The sequence below is a fragment of the Hoplias malabaricus genome, chromosome 11 (genome assembly GCF_029633855.1).
Source record: "Hoplias malabaricus isolate fHopMal1 chromosome 11, fHopMal1.hap1, whole genome shotgun sequence".
Classification (NCBI taxonomy): domain Eukaryota; kingdom Metazoa; phylum Chordata; class Actinopteri; order Characiformes; family Erythrinidae; genus Hoplias; species Hoplias malabaricus.
The window spans coordinates 27,921,377-27,940,436 of record NC_089810.1 but is presented as its reverse complement, the minus strand read 5'-3'; the positions used below and the strand labels follow the sequence as shown (position 1 = coordinate 27,940,436).

General features: G+C 40.6%; 1 protein-coding gene across 1 annotated transcript in view; it reads left to right on the top strand.

Annotated features, from left to right (window-relative positions):
- The window catches only part of kcnab1a (potassium voltage-gated channel subfamily A regulatory beta subunit 1a), a 258,469-nt gene that overhangs the window by 114,638 nt on the left and 124,771 nt on the right, over positions 1-19,060 (top strand). The window contains exon 2 of the mRNA XM_066684849.1: positions 4,710-4,753. Coding sequence (XP_066540946.1) covers positions 4,710-4,753 — 44 coding nt within the window. The remainder of the gene's footprint in view (positions 1-4,709; positions 4,754-19,060) is intronic.

Genomic DNA, 19,060 nt, shown 5'->3' with positions numbered 1-19,060 from the left:
ATTAAAAAAGTCCATAAAATCTTTACTGGTGAGAGTTGCTGGAATTAGTTGTTCAGAACCTGCTTGATTTTTTGTAATTCTAGAAAACACACTAAACAGTGCTCTCGGATTATTTTTATTATGGGAGATCAGCGAGGCCAGATATGCTGAGCGAGCTTTAGTGAGGGCATTTCTATACTCTATAAGGCTGTCCTTCCAGGCAGAATAGAACACTTCAAGCTTGGTTGATCGCCATTTCCGCTCTAGTTTTCGTAATGTTTGTTTTAAAGTACGGGTCTTATCATTATACCATGGTGCGAGCTTTTTCTGTCTTATACTTTTATGTTTAAGTGGTGCTACCTTTTCTAAAGTAGATCGACAGGTATTTTCTAGGTAATCAGTTAGTACATCTAGGTCCATTGGGTCTGATGGAGTTGGAACTGGGGTCGATAGTTCTGGTAGGTTTTCTATAAATTGTAGGGCGGTAGATGGTTTTATTATACGCCTTGTAGAATAGCGAGGGTTCTTACATATATTATGGCTAAAACGTAGCTCATATGAAATTAAGTAATGATCGGAGATTGCTGAGGATTGCGGTAGGATATTAATTTTGTCAATGTTAAGACCTAGTGTCAGAACTAAGTCTAAAGTGTGGCTGCAGTAGTGTGTAGGCCCTGTTACATTTTGAGTAATACCAATAGAGTCTAAGATTGAGGTAAATGCCTTTTTTAGTGGGTCACTTTCCTTCTCAAAATGGATATTGAAATCTCCTACAATTATAACTTTATGATTGCACACCGCTAGGTTTGTAGCAAAATCGCTGAATTCTTTCAGAAATTCTAAGTAAGGCCCTGGTGGTCTGTAAATGTTGCATAATAAAAATGCGTCCTTTTTTGTGACCGGATTTGTAATAATAGTGGAGAGAACCTCAAAAGAAGAGAAGGTGTCACATTGTTTAAGACTAATTTCTAGGGTATTTTGGTAAATTACACATACTCCACCTCCTTTGCCTGATATTCTTGGGCTATGTGCATAATTATAGCCTAGGGGGGTGGCTTCATTTAGTGCTAAATATTCATTTGGTCTAACCCACGTTTCCGTGAGACAAAAAACATTGAATTTATGATCACTTATAATATCATTTACGATGAGTGCTTTTGAGTTTAGTGATCTTATGTTGAGTAACCCAAATTTTAGTTCTAAGGTGTTGCTGCTAGGTGTTGTGTATGATTTAATATTGATTAGGTTGCTGAAACAGGCTGATTTTGTTTTTCTACTTTTACATTTAGTTCGGGGGAAAGACACAGTCTCAATACAGTTGAATCTGGGTGACGCCTCAAGACAGTTCGCAGACTGTTTAGCCTGTCTGTCTGCGGCCTGGTCCCGGCTCTGGATTGTCAGCAGCTATCTACACTACTCTGCTGACTAACTAAGAGACTATGTGCTATGCTGCAAGAAAGTAAGGCAGCACCCTCCCGCGTGGGGTGGATACCATCCCTACCTATAAGACCAGGCTTGCCCTCAAAACGTAACCAATTGTTTATAAAGCCCACTTGATTTTCGGAACACCACTTGGACATCCAGCAGTTTAACGCCCAAAGTCTGCTGTAAGCTTCGTCGCCACGCCGCATTGGTATGGGGCCAGAGCAGATTACGGCATCGGACATTGTCTGGGCCAGTTTAATCACCTCTGTAATATTACCCTTAGTTACCTCAGACTGCCGCAGACGAATATCATTGGCCCCTACATGAATGACTACCCTCGAATGTCTCCTATTAGCTAACAGTCTAAGGTTGCCACTAATATCCGGCGCTCTGGCTCCCGATAAACAGCTAACTGTTACTGCCGGCGCCCCTAAAGGAGTAGCTAATTTCACGTGTCGAACAATAGAGTCTCCTATAACCAGAGCACTCTTAACAGGCTCCTCAGCGGGTGCTTCGCTGAGCAGGGCAAACCTGTTTGACACGTGAATCGGAGGAGCGTGGTGTCCCGGTGGGCTAGCTTTGGCCTCAGCGTTAGCATCAGCCTTAGCTTTCCGGCTATGACGCCGAGACGTCACCCATTCACCCCGCTGTGAGGGCTCTAACGCTGGAGTCGTGGGGGTGCTAACTCTCCCTAAGGCACCCGGAGTTGCTTACACTGAATCTCGCTGTTTATCCCTCAACAATAATAAGCTCCGGATGCGCACTTCTAACTGGTCCACTTTATCCACCAGAGAGCTAACTAGCTGACACTTAGTGCAAATACAACCACTATCTTTATCGCTAGAGGTGGAAAAGGGGGTTAAACTAAACATGCCACACTCTGAGCAGGCAAAACAGCCAGTAGTAGCCATGGAATTGCAGGTACTTACCGCTTTTAGTGGATTTTAGTAACTTACACCAAGAACGTTACTCCAGGGTCCGGTGGCAGTTTTAGTGCCTCTGTAATGAATATTCCTGCAGAGACAATCTAAAAGATAGATCTATGGATGGTTAGTAGGTTATAAAAACAGATATAAATATAGAAATAACAATGGAAACGAGTAAACAGGAAAACCCGAGCGATCAAAACAGCTTCCAAACGGGTACAGAAACAGCCAAACGGGTTGCTAGATCTGAGTTACTACTTCTCACAATTTTGTTAAATGCCAAGCACATCATGGAATTTAACTCATGCACATATTTAAACATTCATTCACATTTACTCAGTCACATACACACATTCAGTCACTCACATAAACATCTTCATTCATTCACTCATTTACTAACTCCCTTATTCTTGATTTCTTCCAATCTTGATTTTCACTGTTACACTGATGACACACAGATTTACCTCCGGACCAATTCTTTCAACAACCCACCACTCTCCCACCTGATTTTTGTCTCTCAAAAATCAGGCACTGGATGACACAAAATTCACTGATGCTTAATAGTAATAAAACTGACCTAATCCTCATTGGCTCCAAATCTACCCTCTACCCTACCTTCACCCTGTCCCCCTCCACTGTGGTCCGAAATCTTGGTGTCACCCTTGACTCTTCACTCACGTTTCATTCCCATGTTAGCTCCATCATAAAAACCTCATTCTTCCACCTTCGCAACATTGCTAAAATCCGTCCTTCTCTTTCCCAGTCTGCCTCTGAATGCCTCATCCATGCATTCATCTCCAGCCGTCTTGACTATTTTAACTCTCTTCTTTCTGGCATTAGCTCCTCACTAATACATAAACTCCAAAGAACTCTGCTGCCCGTCTCCTCACCCACACCGGGCCCACCACCACATCACCCCAGTTCTCCACAACCTCCACTGGCTTCCTGTTAAATATCGTATTCAATTCAAAATCTTCCTTCTCACCTACAAAGCTCTCAATAACCAAGCTCCCTCTTACATATCGGACCTTCTTCAACCATACACACCTAATCGCATTTTTAGATCTTCCTCAGCTGGTTTACTCACCATTACCACTTATAAGCTGTGTAGTCTTGGAGATCGAGCCTTCTCCAGACATGCCCCCCGCCTCTGGAACTCCCTTCCTCCAGAAATTCAACAGTCAACATCTCTATCGCTATTTAAATCCAAACTTAAAACACACCTGTTTGCGGCTGCATTTAATCCCTCTGTTTCTTGATTAGCCCTTGTTTGTTTTTACCCTTGTTCCTGTTTTGTATCATTGTTTGTTATGTTATGGATGTGATTGTCTTTATGTGTTCATCTGATTGTAACAGCGTCTTTGGGTTACTGAAAAGCGCTTTAAAAAATCCATTTATTATTATTATTATTCATTCACTCCCTCACAAAAAAATCTCATTCTTACACACACACAAAAACAGTCATACACTCACTCACATATAATAAAATGCTCCAATATTCACTACTTCACATGAATCACACCTCCAGTCTTGTTTTGACTTCTCGTTAATGAGAGCAAAAGAGAAAATATCACACAAAGTGTAGTATACTCTGTTGGTGTGAAAGCTGTGCAGAGATGGTGAGAGAGAGCACACCCTCCATTCTCTGGTGCATAGGCGATAACAGATGTTCTCCCGGTTAGCCAGGAGGGTAGAGAAACCAGGCTCCTACAGGCCCATGAAAAAACTCAACTGAGTGAGTCATGATGAGCCAGTGCCAGTGAAATCAGTCTGTCTTTGCAGTAGTTGCAGTATCTCTTTCAAATTTCCCACTTCAACTTAAATGTTGCTAATGAAAATTGTGTTTTAACACAGATAAAAGTAAGCAGAAAATAGTGTTCTGGAAAAGTCAGTCTTGTCTCACTCAGTGTTAGTGGCTGTTTTCACAGAAGAACACGCTTTGTCTCAGTAGAGGAACATGTGAATTATTTTGTTGTCTTAAATATTTGTTAGTGGAATCTGCCAGCTTGCATAGAGAAAGTTTTATGGACAGTGCCAATCTCGTTGGGCAGTGCAAAACAAATGTTGGGAGAGTCCAGGTTTCCACAGGGCAGGGCTATAAGTCATCCAGAGAGTGGCCTTGAGAACAGCTAAACAAAACAGAGTGTGGCTTCTTTTCTCTGCTCAGGATGCCTTAACTTGTTTGATGCTGTATAAATTTAGTATAGTGCAAACTTTAATCACTTCAAGTCTGTTTTCATGCAAAAACATTCTTTCACATTTGGACATATTTCATTATAGTTAATTCTCTGTGTTACTATTTAGTTTTGCTATTGGGAATTGAAAATAAAGCGTGAAGCATGATGTAAATTTAATCTCTCTCTCTCTCTCTCTCTCTAGGAACCTTGGGAAGTCTGGACTGAGAGTATCTTGTCTAGGCCTTGGTGAGTGCACATAATGTCAGTGTACCCACACATCTAAAACTCATTCACTGACTTTCCAAATTTTACCATGAAATGCAGTGGTGGTAATATTAACAAAGTCATTCAAAGAAACTTGGTGTGAAATTAGTTATTATAGAGAAATAAATAGACCATGCTTGGTACCTTGAATGAAAATGTATTGTTCTTTTTGTCAGCCATGCTTATTTCAATTTGTTAAGCATGAGGATTATACAATCTTTTGTAAGAACTATACAGCATGTTAGTCTTACTACAACACACTGCCACTTAAATTCTCTTAGGAATTATTTAACGTTTGTTCTAGGCATATGTTGCATGCAGTTAAAAAAAAAAATATATATATATATATATATATATATAAAATGTTCCATTAGCCTCCTATTATTTCACTATAGAATACTCCTCTAATGTGTGTGTGTGAGTGAACGAGAGAGAGAGAATGAGAATATAGCGCCTATATGTCACATTTTGTGGTATTGTGAGGACATTTTGGTGGACTTCACCACTTCTAAAGGTTTTTTTGAAAAACTATGTGAAAAAATAAGTATAGCAGAACGTGTGTGTGTGTGTGTGTGTGTGTGTATGTGTGTTTGTGCAGACCTGTGCAAAGTGGAATTGTGGGATGAATTAGACATCCAAAAGTAATCATCCAACATATCCAACACAAAATATTCTTGAGTCGGCATGGGTGGTGATTAAATACCCTTGTTTTCAGAAGCAGTGTTGGATGAGCAGATGTCCACAAACATTTTGCAATAATGCACTTTATGTAATTAGTTCAGTATTACATGAGTATGCAGAGTTATGTTTTTTTTTCCATTTACATATACAGTTTTCAACATATACAGTTTTCAACATTGTTTATTATGCATGTGAGAGTTTTCACTTCAAACTCAAAAATACAATGGGTCAATTGTATTAATAGCCCTGTGAAGGACTGGCGCCCCCTTCAGGGTGTATTCCCACCTTGCGCCCAATGATTCCAGGTAGGTTCTGGACCCACCGCGACCCTGAACTGGATAAGCGGTTACAGATAATGAATGAATAAATGAATTGTATTAATAGTATATAACTGGGAGTAATTGGACTCATCAGAATTACATAATGAAGGGATCAATATAGATTACAGAGGAGTATTAATACTGCAATCATGACTGACCCAAGTTCTCAAGGTCTTGCAAATTAATGCTGTGGGAGGGTCTTCATTAAAGTTGGCACTGTTATTGATTTGTGAGTTGTGGAAAGTTAAGTAGGGGAAACTTTAAAAAACTCCAGAGAGGATTCATTAGCATTCAGAACAAACCAAACCAAAAGTCCATCACTTCCTGAGGCAAAAAGTGAGATAGCAATGTTACTGAGGATTAGATCCAGGAGTCATCAGGAACATCTGTACCAGGTGGATGAGGGGCACTTTAGATTTGTGTGTGAGTGTGTGTGTGAGTGTGTGTGTGTGTGAGAGAGAGAGAGAGAGAGAGAAAGAGGGTGGATTGCAATGGTGATGGCAATAAACTGTGTAATATCAGCAAAAATATATATATATATCATATCAGTGGCGATTGCTCTAAGACTGCAAGGGAAGCTCAGCTTCCCCTAAAATGTAAAAAATAAAAAATAAGTGATCAAATATATACTGTTGCGTGTACATGTCATTGAATGCACTACAACGCGCTCAACTTTTGTTCAGAATCTGCTTCTTATCACTGGTAAAGACGTGGCTTTCCTTTCAATCATTCCCTTCACAGTGCTTTAAACAGTGAGGACGCTGAGCGTCCACAGAGTTCAATAGCGAAGCAGCGAAGGGCAGCAAAACGAGACGAGCCATTGGATAAATGCTGGGCTTTGTCCCGCCCATTGGACGCTCAACGTCTCTGGGGGTCTATGGGGCAGTGGGCTGGCCTCGGCTGGCCCGGACGCTCAGCTTCTGCATGATGATTAGATGATCTGTCTGAGGCTGAATCTCTTTTTGATTGACAGCGAAATAAGCGAATCAGCGATCCTTTGGTGTAAAGATCCGTGGGAGCACAGGCGGACACACTTCACATGGGCCAAGGCTGTTTAAGCAGCCTAGCTCTGCTGGCCATTGAGAGGACACTAGTCAAGTCCCTGGAAAAGACGCCTTGTTGGTACGACAGAGTCAACAAGCATTTTCTTATAAAGGAACGAAGGGGAGAATATATGTGTGTGTTATGGAAAGTACTTAGTAATTATAATATTATACACCATATATTCTAAATGTTAGATAACCCTTCTAATTCAAGATTCTGCACAGTGCATTCACATCTCAGAACAGCAGGAAAAAAATAGGGCAATCTGGAGCCAAGCTTAAGGTCACCATACACAGTGCCAGGTGTTGGCTAAGGGGCATAATGTTCCCCCAATCCCACTACACTCGTCTCTGCACTGTGTTCTCTAAATAGATGAGCTCTATCAAGTAGTTTTTGGATGAGTTAGCATTGCAGTGCTGGTGATCCAGAGCTAGCCATCCAGACACAATACCAGATCTCACTAAAGTTTACATGGCTGATGGCCATCAAATTTTCAGTGGGGCAAGTGTTCCAACATCTAATTTTATAGATTTCTGTCAATGCAGATACAGAGGGACATGTTCCCTATTTATACCTTGTTTGTTTTAGTGGTTATGATTAATCCATGATGCACAGATTTATTAATATTCATAGACTTAGTCAGAAGCAGTGGAACTCTAAGAATAGGTGTCTGTTTTGAGAAGGGTAAGCAAGACCCCATATTGTGATCAAGCTGACCTTTATTTGGAATCTCTGATGTCTGTTTTTAGCTCCAGTCTATTTGACTCGACGTGTGTGTCTCTCACTCATATGTATACACCTACACACACACATGCACATACACACTTTGTCCACTGTGTATGAAATATGTTGAAGGCACCTGTTCTTGGTTCAGTCCTCAGTAATTGTTATCATTGTTCATGTTGCAGGCGATAGTTACAGTGAGTAGAAACAGTGTTTAACACACCACCACCATGTCAGTGTCAATGCAGCTCTAAGAATGAGCCACAAAATTTGAGATTTTCAAAGAATAGTGTAATGATATTTTACACACCTCTGTTGTTAACTGGTCTTCTGGTGGTTTCAAAATGAAGAGAGAAGACCAGTCTGGATATAATGCTGTTTATTGAGCACTCTAGTACCAGAATGAAGTCTGATCTGGTCTCAGACTGATCTAATGGAGACACACATATTTTTGCTCCATTTTGCAACCTCACACAATCATTATCTAAACAGAATCTTATAACAGGATGAACTGTCATAAAAGAAGCCATAAACATCATTTGGAGTTCCTGGTGCACAGTAGTAAAATTAACCGTGCTTGTCTAACAGACTGAGCTTATCAGATTAGGTAGGGTTAGGGATCGTGTGACCTTGGAACCAGTCCAAATGCCAGGAAAAATGTTACAATTCAAATAAACGAGAAAAAAATTACAACATTCCTCCCTCTTGTATGTAAAACAAAATGTACACACAATAAATTAAAGAAAAAAAAAGTTCATATTCTGTCTTTAGAAACTAGTGGACTAGGTTAGATCTAGCATTAGATATAATTGTTAGTTTATATTAGCATAGGTTGTAACAAAATGTATTCTGTTTTCATTTGTGGTACATGTAATAGTTTACTTTTATTAGTGACACAAATAACACAGCAACGTATATTAATAAAAACAAATTACTGTTTCATCTATATGGTTGAGATGGTCATGTAAATCCTCTATATCCTTGATATATTCATCTAAAACAACTGGATCAGCCACAACGGAGCAACATTCAGGCCAAATGATTGTACAAGTATCACCTTTGTAGTATATGTAGTGTTTATATATAAATATATATATTTATATATTGTATTTGTAGCGTTTGACCTTATTCAAACTCTTCTGATTAATGACGTTTTGACTAATGATAATAATTGTTATTGTTATTATTGACTTAAATGACAAGACATTAACAAGTAGTTAGAGAGTGAATACTGTCATCGCTACGTGAGTTCTTCAGGATTTTCAGACTTTTAATGAACAGACCCCACACACTGTTATTTCAAATAATGGAAATATTTTATTAAAAGAAAGGAGACTATTTATTAGAAATAGTAGAACTAGAATTAGAATTTACTTAGAAATTCTCACTGGATCAACGCAGGTCAAACTAGTTCGAATTTAAAGATAGGCTAGGCGATATGACTTGACTAATGTGTTGCTAAATGAGATTTAATTAATGTATAAATTTATCAAGAGACTTAATTAGGCATCAGCTTCTGAAAAGTGAGTAAATTTTGCTTGCTTACTCTTTTTGCCTTTATCACCAAGCCGTTGGGTCCAACAGGTTAAACTCCGTTCTCCGGGTCTTTACTTCTTGTCCTCCCCGTGTCACTGAAGGTAGGCTCGTTAGGGAGGGAATTCCTTCCAGGGTGAGTCAGACACTCTTGGCCTTAGACGGTGTGACGTCAGTCGGGGGATGCCCTTCACGGAGAACTGCTGGCCTGGCTGGATTGTCCCCTGAGTGAGGGAGGCGTCACAGAGTCGTTCGCTCGTTACTCGAGTCCCCAGAAGCGATGCCCTCAGAAGTCAGAGTATAATGCTAACATATCCGCTATCAACTAATCTCAGGTGTGGTATCTTATTCTGGCCACGAATAAGATCAGTCGTGCTTTGATCAGTCGTGAGATTAAACTTGGATTGGGCGATAAAACATGAACACAAATAAGTAAAGAGTAGTTTCCGTATCACACTGCTAACTAGCACAAGGCGTCCCTTGGAAGTTGAGTGAGGTCCTTCTTAGAGGCTTTTGAAGAGTCGTTTCGTCGGCGTAAGGAAGAAGGAAGAGCGTCGCACTTGAAGTGAAGAGAGTGACATGAGGAGCATAGCGGAATGCGAAGAGGGTCGCAGAAGAAGAGAGCGAAGGGCGAAGAGAGAGCTGAACAGAGTCGGGCACTCTCTTTTCAGATGTGGCGCAGTCACGCCCATTTGGGAGGTCTCCTTCCTTTGATTGGCTCCTGTGACTTTTTTCACGTTTCAGAGAGAGAAAAGAATCACGTATACACATGAAACTGAATAACGTAAAAATTACTTATACATATTTGTGGTATAGCACAATGAGTGTCCTGGATTATTAATATCAAACATCTATGTATATATATCTTGGGTATTTTACGATTACATCCCATTACAATATTATGCTAGAAGTTAGAAACTAATTCGTTTTCCTAATCAGAGACAGAAACTTTCCTTCATGATTGAAACAGTAATACACATCACTTCATTAGTTGGTAGACATTCACCTGAGGACAACAGAGAGTAACATTCATACATATTGCATAAACATATTTCTAAATACTCGATTAAGTCCGTTATGTATTTAGACGGCCGCAGGGCGAAACATGATTTCGCAAATGTCCACTTGGGGTCGCTGTTGGTCCATGCTATTCGTCCTGTTCAGATCGGGCTTTCAGGAGTTCAGTGCGAGGTCAATTGTGTGGGCCATCTGTGTGATTTGCAGACGATAATCAGTGCCATCTTGACGCCACTCGTAATAAAACTGGGTTGTAAATCCTGGTCTTCACCACTTTGTCTGATCTTCTTTTTGCCTAAAAGCATCATAAACTGGCTTCTTATCTTTCCATTCATGGAGAAGAGGAGGGGGTCATGGACAGGCGTCCTGGTCAGTCTTTGATGTGCCTGAGTTTGTGTGTGTGTGGGGAGGGGTGCAGAGTCTGTATGCACACAGTTTTGTGGAATGTGGGGTTCTGTCCCAAGAAATCCTTATTCAGAGTGGAGAGTCTTTCATTCAGAACTTTTCATTTTTTTATTCGATCCATACTCCACTTTTTGTGAGGGTATGAACTTGATATATAATTGGACATTGAACTGCATTTACTACAGATGTAAAAATGGCATAAATATCTAGACAATATATCATTGTTTAGTGTTTGCTTGTTATTCAGGAGATGTTGGAACAATGTTTGCTTCCCTTTGTTTTGTGGCATAAGCGTTAAAGTACCATTTGTGAAAAGTTTAGCATTTAACGGTACCAAGTATGTGGTATTGGCAAAAGTGTCACTGTGTTTGTACCATGTACAATCTTGTTTCTGACAATTTACAGGACCACATGCTTTTGGGTTGTCCAGAAAAATATCGTTATTCAGTGTACTTGCAGTAATAAAGATAATGTGACTTTATTTGCAGACTGGACCTGATCAAAAGATTGTGGTCTCATTGCTGGTAGTATATAAACTAATATACGTCGGCCATTAAACCTGGCTGGCAGTTCACTAAATGCAGTGCTTCCACATAACCAATATGTTCCTGTGGGAGCAGGAATATGACAAAATCTATTAACTGCTAAGCAGTTTATTAGTCGCAGTAAAACACACGATCCAGAGCCTACCTGGAAACATTGGGTGCAAGGAATACACCCTGGAGGGGGGCCCCAGTCCTTCACAGGGCAACACACACATTCACTCACACCTCTGGACACATTTGAGTCGCCAATCCACCTACAAAGGTGTTCTGGACCGTGGGAGGAAACTGGAGCACCCAGAGGAAACGCACACGACATGGGGAGAACACACCACACTCCTCAAACCTCCAGGTCCCTGCAGCTGTGTGACTGCAACACTACCTGCTGCGCCAACGTGCCGCCCTGAGGTGAATACATCCATGCAGAAACCGCCAAGGGAGTTTCAATTCATCCACTATCATTTCACTGTTGCACAGAGTATCACCACATCTTACCCTACCCAACAACGGGTTTCTGAGATACTGGCTGGAAGTGTGGAGTGCTAATAATAAGGAGAAATTGTCATTCTCATTTCTCTCTTGCTTTTGTTTGAGGCGGTCACATTTTCTTCCTCTCTGCTCCTTACCTTTCCTGCTTGGCTTCTCCTGGTCTTGTCTTGTCTACCATCAGAAACTCTTAGCACCACTCTTCGAATTAAAATTAGAAATGGAATTGATCAACTGGTCTCTCAACGCTCTTGACACCATCTTCTCAAGGAGTAACATGGGCTCGGGGGAAGCCTGCCTGCCCTGATGGAATGACTCCGGCTGGATATGCCATGGATGGATAGGAGAAGTGGTGTGGCTGGCGCCTCTTTCCATTGAGGACATTGAAGATGTATACCTTATTTGGACTTAAGATCGTGGGCTTTCTGCTGATTGGTTTAGGCGTTGCCCTGGTTTATCAGGAAATTTAAAAAGTTGGGTCAGTTGTAAACAGCCCAAGGAAACTGACCAACATGATTGATGGGATGTGCAGAGCCATTGGCACACAGACTGTGACTGAGTAGAAGCTTGGATTCCATCATGGAGCAACTAACAGCTTTGAACTCCAAGTTTGAATGTTTGGAAGACCAGAGCAAAACATGGAACTTTGAATCAGAGGGACTATTAAGTGTTGTTTTTATCAAGACCTTTTTTTTTACCACCACTTTCCTGATGTAATCCAGCTGTCTCTAACTGTAAAATGGCACGGGCACCTGCTACCGTCACGTATGTTGCACACACCTAACCCCTGTTTATGTGAGTGGACAGACGGCAAATCATTTCGCTGCAGTGTTGTACTTGTATAACTTTGTACGTGACAAATAATTCTAATCTAATCTAAAAGAGGGTGTCTTCACTTTGGGCATGGTCCCTGTAGCCTACATGTTTACAGTTCTTCCCAAATTCACTCATCTATCTCTAGTTAGGTGGTACTTTGCAATGTGACATGTGTATCCAAGCTTTCCTCCCTTGACATAATACTGCTGCATCTGTTTCTAAAAGCACTTAGAATGGGCCTTTCCATTGACATATCACAGCTGGTAATGATTTCATACCAAACCAATTTTGCATGTAGGTGAGGCTCTAATACTACATAGTAAACCAGGTAGTTTTGACAGATGCTGCTTTATGTTTTGGTTCTGCCATTCCACCTGACCAGAGGCTTGAGGTCTGTATGGACAGTGGACCTTCCATTTAACCTGCAACATTTTAATTACTTCTTGCACCACTTTCTCTGTGAAGTGTGTTCCCTGGTCAGACTGTATTCCAATGTGGAAATGGACCAGTACCTTGGCTGAACCAGTACCAGTACCTTGTACTGAACCATCAGTAAACAAAATCAAATCAGGATTTTCCAATGGAATTTCAGAAATATCAATAGGTTTTTTTTACTGTGGCTGTCTTGGCCACAAACATTTCACCATCTAAAGAAAAGGCCAACCATAATTGACTGTCTGGGTGAAGTGGGACAGACCAAAATCCATTTGATATATCAATAACTAAGAAGACATATTGTGTGTTTGGTACTCCAACAAAAATGCTGCTAGGATCTGCAACCCATAGGCATTTTCCGATCTATGCACATGTTCGCAGTGTGATAGTTTACTGTGAGATGCCAGGCCCCTTAATGAAGCCTTTTTTATAGGACAGCATGACTATATAAATTTATCAACTATTCATTCATTCATTATCTGTAACCGCTTATCCAATTCAGGGTCGATGTGTGTCCAGAGCCTACCTGGAATCATTGGGCGCAAGGTGGGAATACACCCTGGAGGGAGTGCCAGTCCTTCACAGGGCAACACAGGCACACACATTCACTCACACCTACGGACACTTTTGAGTCGCCAATCCACCTGCAACGTGTGTTTTTGGACTGTGGGAGGAAACCGGAGCACCCGGAGGAAACCCACGCAGACACGAGGAGAACACACCAACTCCTCACAGACAGTCACCCAGAGTTGGAATCGAACCCACAACCTGCTGCGCCACCGTAATTCTTGTATAATTGGTCAAACACCCTCAATTGCTTCCCTGGCCAGTGGATAGTGCTTAGTCACAGGTTGAGGTTTCTTGAGAGCTTTACTGGTTTAATGTCCCACATTCATACTTGTTTTTTACAAGATAGGATGATCTTTAATTTGAGGGTAAAACACTTGAACTGGAAGAATAGATAGCCTATGATTCCCAGCGCGAAAATTGAATTGCCTTTACAACTGAGCAATGGCCTCAATACCAAAAACTGGAGGTGACTTTATTAGAGACACTATGAGGGAGAGACAAATGGATTTAGGACCAAACTTTAATCAGTAAGTAAGTAACAGGCTCTGTTTGATATGTATTGTAGCTTTCACATTTTACTCTTTTAATTACAGTAGCAGTATTAAAAACAAAGACAGTCTGAATTTTTTTCAGACATGCTCCCATGTCATTAATGCTGGACCGATTCAAAGAACTTCAAAATATCAAAGGAGAAAATTGTCTTACCTAGTAATATAGCTGAAATACAAACACAAGATGACACACTCGCCCCACTGTTTGTACAATTAGTGAAGGAAGGCAGACTAATTCAGAAAAGCCAGCTTGTCATTAAAGCCGCAGGGGGAGCTGCTATGTCCTGGTGATCTGTGATTATGCAATGCGATATCCAAAGGAATTCCCATTTAAAAAAGAAATTCAAAACATGTCAGGTAGTGAATGTCCTAATACAACACAATCCAAGAGTAGGAATACCTAAAGAGATACTGACTGACCAACAAACAAACTTAACTTCAACACTGATCAAGGAAGTGTTTAAGCTACTAGACATATATACACACCTCAGACTGATGGAACAGTAGAGCACTTTAACAAGACTCTGAAGAACATGCTGTGCAAATTTTTGGTTGAGACGGGAACAGACTGGAACACATGGCTTCCATATATCCTGTTCACATAAGGAGAAGTGCCGCAAGCATCCACAGGGTTTTCACCTTTTGAGTTTCTATAGGGAAGGCAAGTTCAAGGCCCACTTTTGAAGGAAGCATGGGAGGTAGAAGGCTCACAAAAACATCCTGAAAATACGAGACAAGCTAAGTGGCACCCAAAACTGAGAGGAGAGTGAGATCCTTCCTAGGTTTGGTTGGATGGTACTGGTGCTTCATACCCAACTTCTGTGCTTGTGCTGCAGTGCTAACAAACCTGACCAAAAAGGACTAGCCACAAAGGGTGAAATCTTGCAAAGCAGCGTTCCAGGACTTAAAAACATGTTTACATACTGAGCCAGTTTTGCAAAGTCTGAATTTTATGAAATCCTTTGTTGTACAAAGTGATGCACGAGGACATGTACTGGGAGCAGTACTACTGCAAGGGAACGATGATGATTGAAAGCCAGTACTGTTTATAAGCAGGAAGCTGGTACCAAGAGAATCCAGGTATTCCACAATTGAAAAAGAAGCACTCGCAATCTAATGGGCTCTGGACTCCCTGAAATACTACCTGGTGGGAACAAACTTCATTCTTCAAACTGCTCACAGGGCATTACAGTGGATGTTGAATATGAAGGACAGTAATGCTAGGATTACGTGGAGGTATCTATCACTGCAACCTTTTAGATTTCAAGTGCTGGTCTCTGGGGGTAGTGCAACGAAAAGAGGGCAGCTGAGTTAAGTTTGCAAAAGCATGGACCCCTGGGTTCAGTGGTAATGGTAACCATGCTTTTGGCTGGTTAGACCCTTTATTTGTATATCTTCATTCTTGTTTTCTCCCTTCTTTTTTTATTATTTTTGTAAATACCACGTTCCTTTTTGATTCTGCAATAAAATTCTCCCAGTGGAACTCTATGCGAGACCCTTTTTGTTGTCAACTGTGGTGAACTCACCTTTCGAATCTGTTCAGATCCACACCTTCACAGGGATGTCATATTTTGTGTTCCACAGATATCTGGGGTTAATTGGAGATGTTCAGAATGGTCTTCTCTCCCTTTCCTATATTCAGTAAGGTCTTGATCATGCAACAACCTTTCAGACCCATAGTATTGAGATGGCTTTTTACAAACACCTTATAGAGATTATACAAGTAGTTTAATATGTATAACCTTAATGCTGAATACAGAAAATCAGGACAGATTTTCACATGCACTGTAGTGTATTTTGTCAGTTGTCAAAAATCTGAGCTCTAATTTACTTTTATTAAATATATTAAGCTTTTGTGAAGAAAGCATTGGCAGTTATATAAAACTCCCTAGGCAAATGAACTGTCTCCAAATGTTAAACAGTCAGTTCTAGTGAAAAGATTTTTATAAATATATTTGGAACCTGAGATGTCTTCAGATCTCTGAAAGTCTGTTGTAGTGTGAGGATTAGTGTGGTCTAACTACATCAACTACATGGACAGTGAGATCATTGATTGTTCGATATGGAGGGCTTGGGGATGTAAGTCTGTTGTAACTGTCACTACAGGTGATACTCAGCTGCTGCAGCCGAGTAATGCATTTTTTATTTATATGTATGTATATATGTGTGTGTGTGTTATTTATAATATAGACAAGCTGTGTTCAAAATTATTCAAATAAGGACTTGTATAATAGACAAATTCAACATATATTGTTTTAATTTTTTTTTCTAATATACCAGCAAAGGTATGACAAAATTATTCAACCCTTGAGTCATACATATCATTAGTACAACTCCCTTTGGCAGCAATAACATCCTTTAGATGTGAACAGCTTGACAAGTTTCTTGCAGTGATTTATAGGTATCTTTGTTCAATCCACATGGGCAAAGGCCTCCAGTGCATTGACATTCTTGGGCTTGTGTGCTGCAACTGCCTTCTAGGCCCAACGTTTTTGTCTCGTCACCCTAGAGTCTGTCTACCTTCTCTCTTGACTACTTTGACCATTCCCTGGACTTCACCATGTTGCAAAGACACCATTAACTGTCTGAGTATCTCAGTACATTTAAATCTCCTTAATTGCTGCCTGCCTGCCCGCCCAGAACACAGTGCCAACTCCATGTCCTGGAGCTTCACATTCTGCTTCAGGTACCACGGCAACCAGAGCAGGCTTAATGTCAGTCATAGATAAGCCTAATGACTGATAACGCCGTTGTTCTTCATGTGGAACATATCGTTTCAACATGTTAACATGACATACCCGATGTTTCCTTTTACGATCAGGAGTAGACAACATAATTGACCTCATTCAGTTTCTTGATAACCTCATAGGGACCAGAGACCAAACTGGCAACAACACTAAAACCTGGACATGAGGCAGAAGTTCCCTCAATACTGCCCGCTTATCATAACATAACTTCATGGAAGACTGTGCAGATTTGTCTGTGCCATTTCACAGGCCTTGTGGAGTTTCTCATGAAATTTACTGACATACTCTAACAAAGTACAAAGACTGGAACATCCTTCAGCCAACAGCTGGTCTTTTAACAACTTTAAAAGGTCCCCACATTGTATGAGCAAACACCAGTTGAGCCGGACTAAAACCAGTTGACTCTTGTATGACCTCACGAATAGCAAATATTAGGAGAGGCAAACCCTCATCCCACTCTTTCCCACTTTCCAAACAGAAAATATGCAACTGAGATTTGAGAGTTCGGTGAAACTGCTCAAGAGCCCCCTGAGACTGAGGATGAAAGGCTGAGGAGGTTTGATGTTCCACCTGCAGTTGTTGAAGCACTTGAGCAAAAAGCTTGGCAGTAAAGTTTGTTCCCTGATCTGTTTCAATGGTTTTATGTAGACCAAAAATAGAGCAACAACGTACAAGGGCTCTAGATATAGACTTAACAGTTATAGTACGCAGTGAGAATACATCTGGAAAATGAGTAGACAAACACATGATAGTCAGTAAATACTGGTTACCACTTTTTGTCTTAGGAAAAAAGACCAACACAGTCCAACAATAAATGTTCAAAAGGCTCACCCATGGCAAGTATGGGACACAGAGGTGCCGGGGAATGCTTTGATTAGGTTTTCCGGCAACTTGACAAACATGGCAAGAATTACAATATTTCACTACAGCCTTAAGTCTAGGCCAAAATAAATGCTGAAAAACACGCTTACAGGGTTTATTAACACTAAAATGTCCTGCCATTATATGATTATGGGCAAGGTTTAACACATGGGACCTAAACTGTTCAAGTACTACCACTTGGAACACAATATTCCAATCAGTAATCTCTGAAGGTGGTGACCATTTTCTCATTAAAACTTTGTTTTGTAGATAGTAAGCAACAGAAGATATATTTGATCAGGGGCTACAACTGCAGACCTGCATTTAGCCAAAAATGGATCTAATACCTGGGCAGATACCAAGTCAGCTCAATTAACAGGAAGAGACAACACAACAATCATCCAATGTCAAGTCCCTTTTACATACAGATTTGTTTGCAGGTAAAGGAACAGAGGAATCTCTATTAATTTCCTGACTACTTGTAAATAAGTTACCAAGCTCAAGTACATCCTTGTTAGAGCATTGGGATCGAGTTTTTTTTTTTTGTAGTTCCTTCAACTTATTTTAGGAAGGTTCAGATACAACCTCTGGAATGGGGAACACTTTTCCACCAGGAAGGTCATTACCTAGTATCATATCCATCCCTTCAATAGGTAATCTATTTCTCACAGCAATTCTAACCATTCCACTGACCAACTCGGAAAGTAAAAGAATGTAATGCAACGGCACACTCACGGGGGACAAATCTATCCCACACACCACCACAAAAGAGCCACAAAAAGTGTTCACTCAAATCAAGCACATCACTAGAAAGAAAGGACTGGGCTGCCCCGGTATCTGGTAAAACTTTAACTGCCACAATACCCTCATCAGTTTTAGACAGAGAAACACAACCATCCAGTATAAAAGGCTGGAAAGTAACATCACATATATCCTGACTTTGTAGAGCCTCCACAGTATTTGCCACAGCAGCAGACATACAAGCCACATTCTTAGGTTGATTTTGTTTTTTATTCCAGACTTTACAGTCCATAATCAAGTGACCAGCTTGCCTACATTAAAAACACACATGCTTCTCAGAAGTTTGTGAGGAAGACTGAATAGCAGGAGTATTAGGAGACTTCTCTCATCTTGGTGACCTCTGGATGGTTTAAGACACCAGAGACCACCCTGCTTTACCTCTTTTGTCCGTACCAACTACAGAAAAGGTGGCATTCCAAGACAGAAAAATCATTTTGTGGGTTAAAACATATTTGTCTGTTAAAACAGCAGCATCTGACAGTGTGGTAACCTTTTTCTCATTTAGATGGACCACAATAACTTCAGGCACATAATTTTTAAAATCCTCCAATAATATAAAGTAAATGTTTTAACTGGAGCAAAGTAGTCACTTTAGATGCTGAACACCACTTCTCAAACAAGAGCACACTCAACGAATGTTTGGTCTGCAGATTTTGGGTGTGACCTAAATCTTTGACGGTATGCCTCAGGCACCAACTCATAGGCTCTTAGAGCAGCAGCCTTAACCTTTCCATAATCAAGGCTCTGTTCAACACAT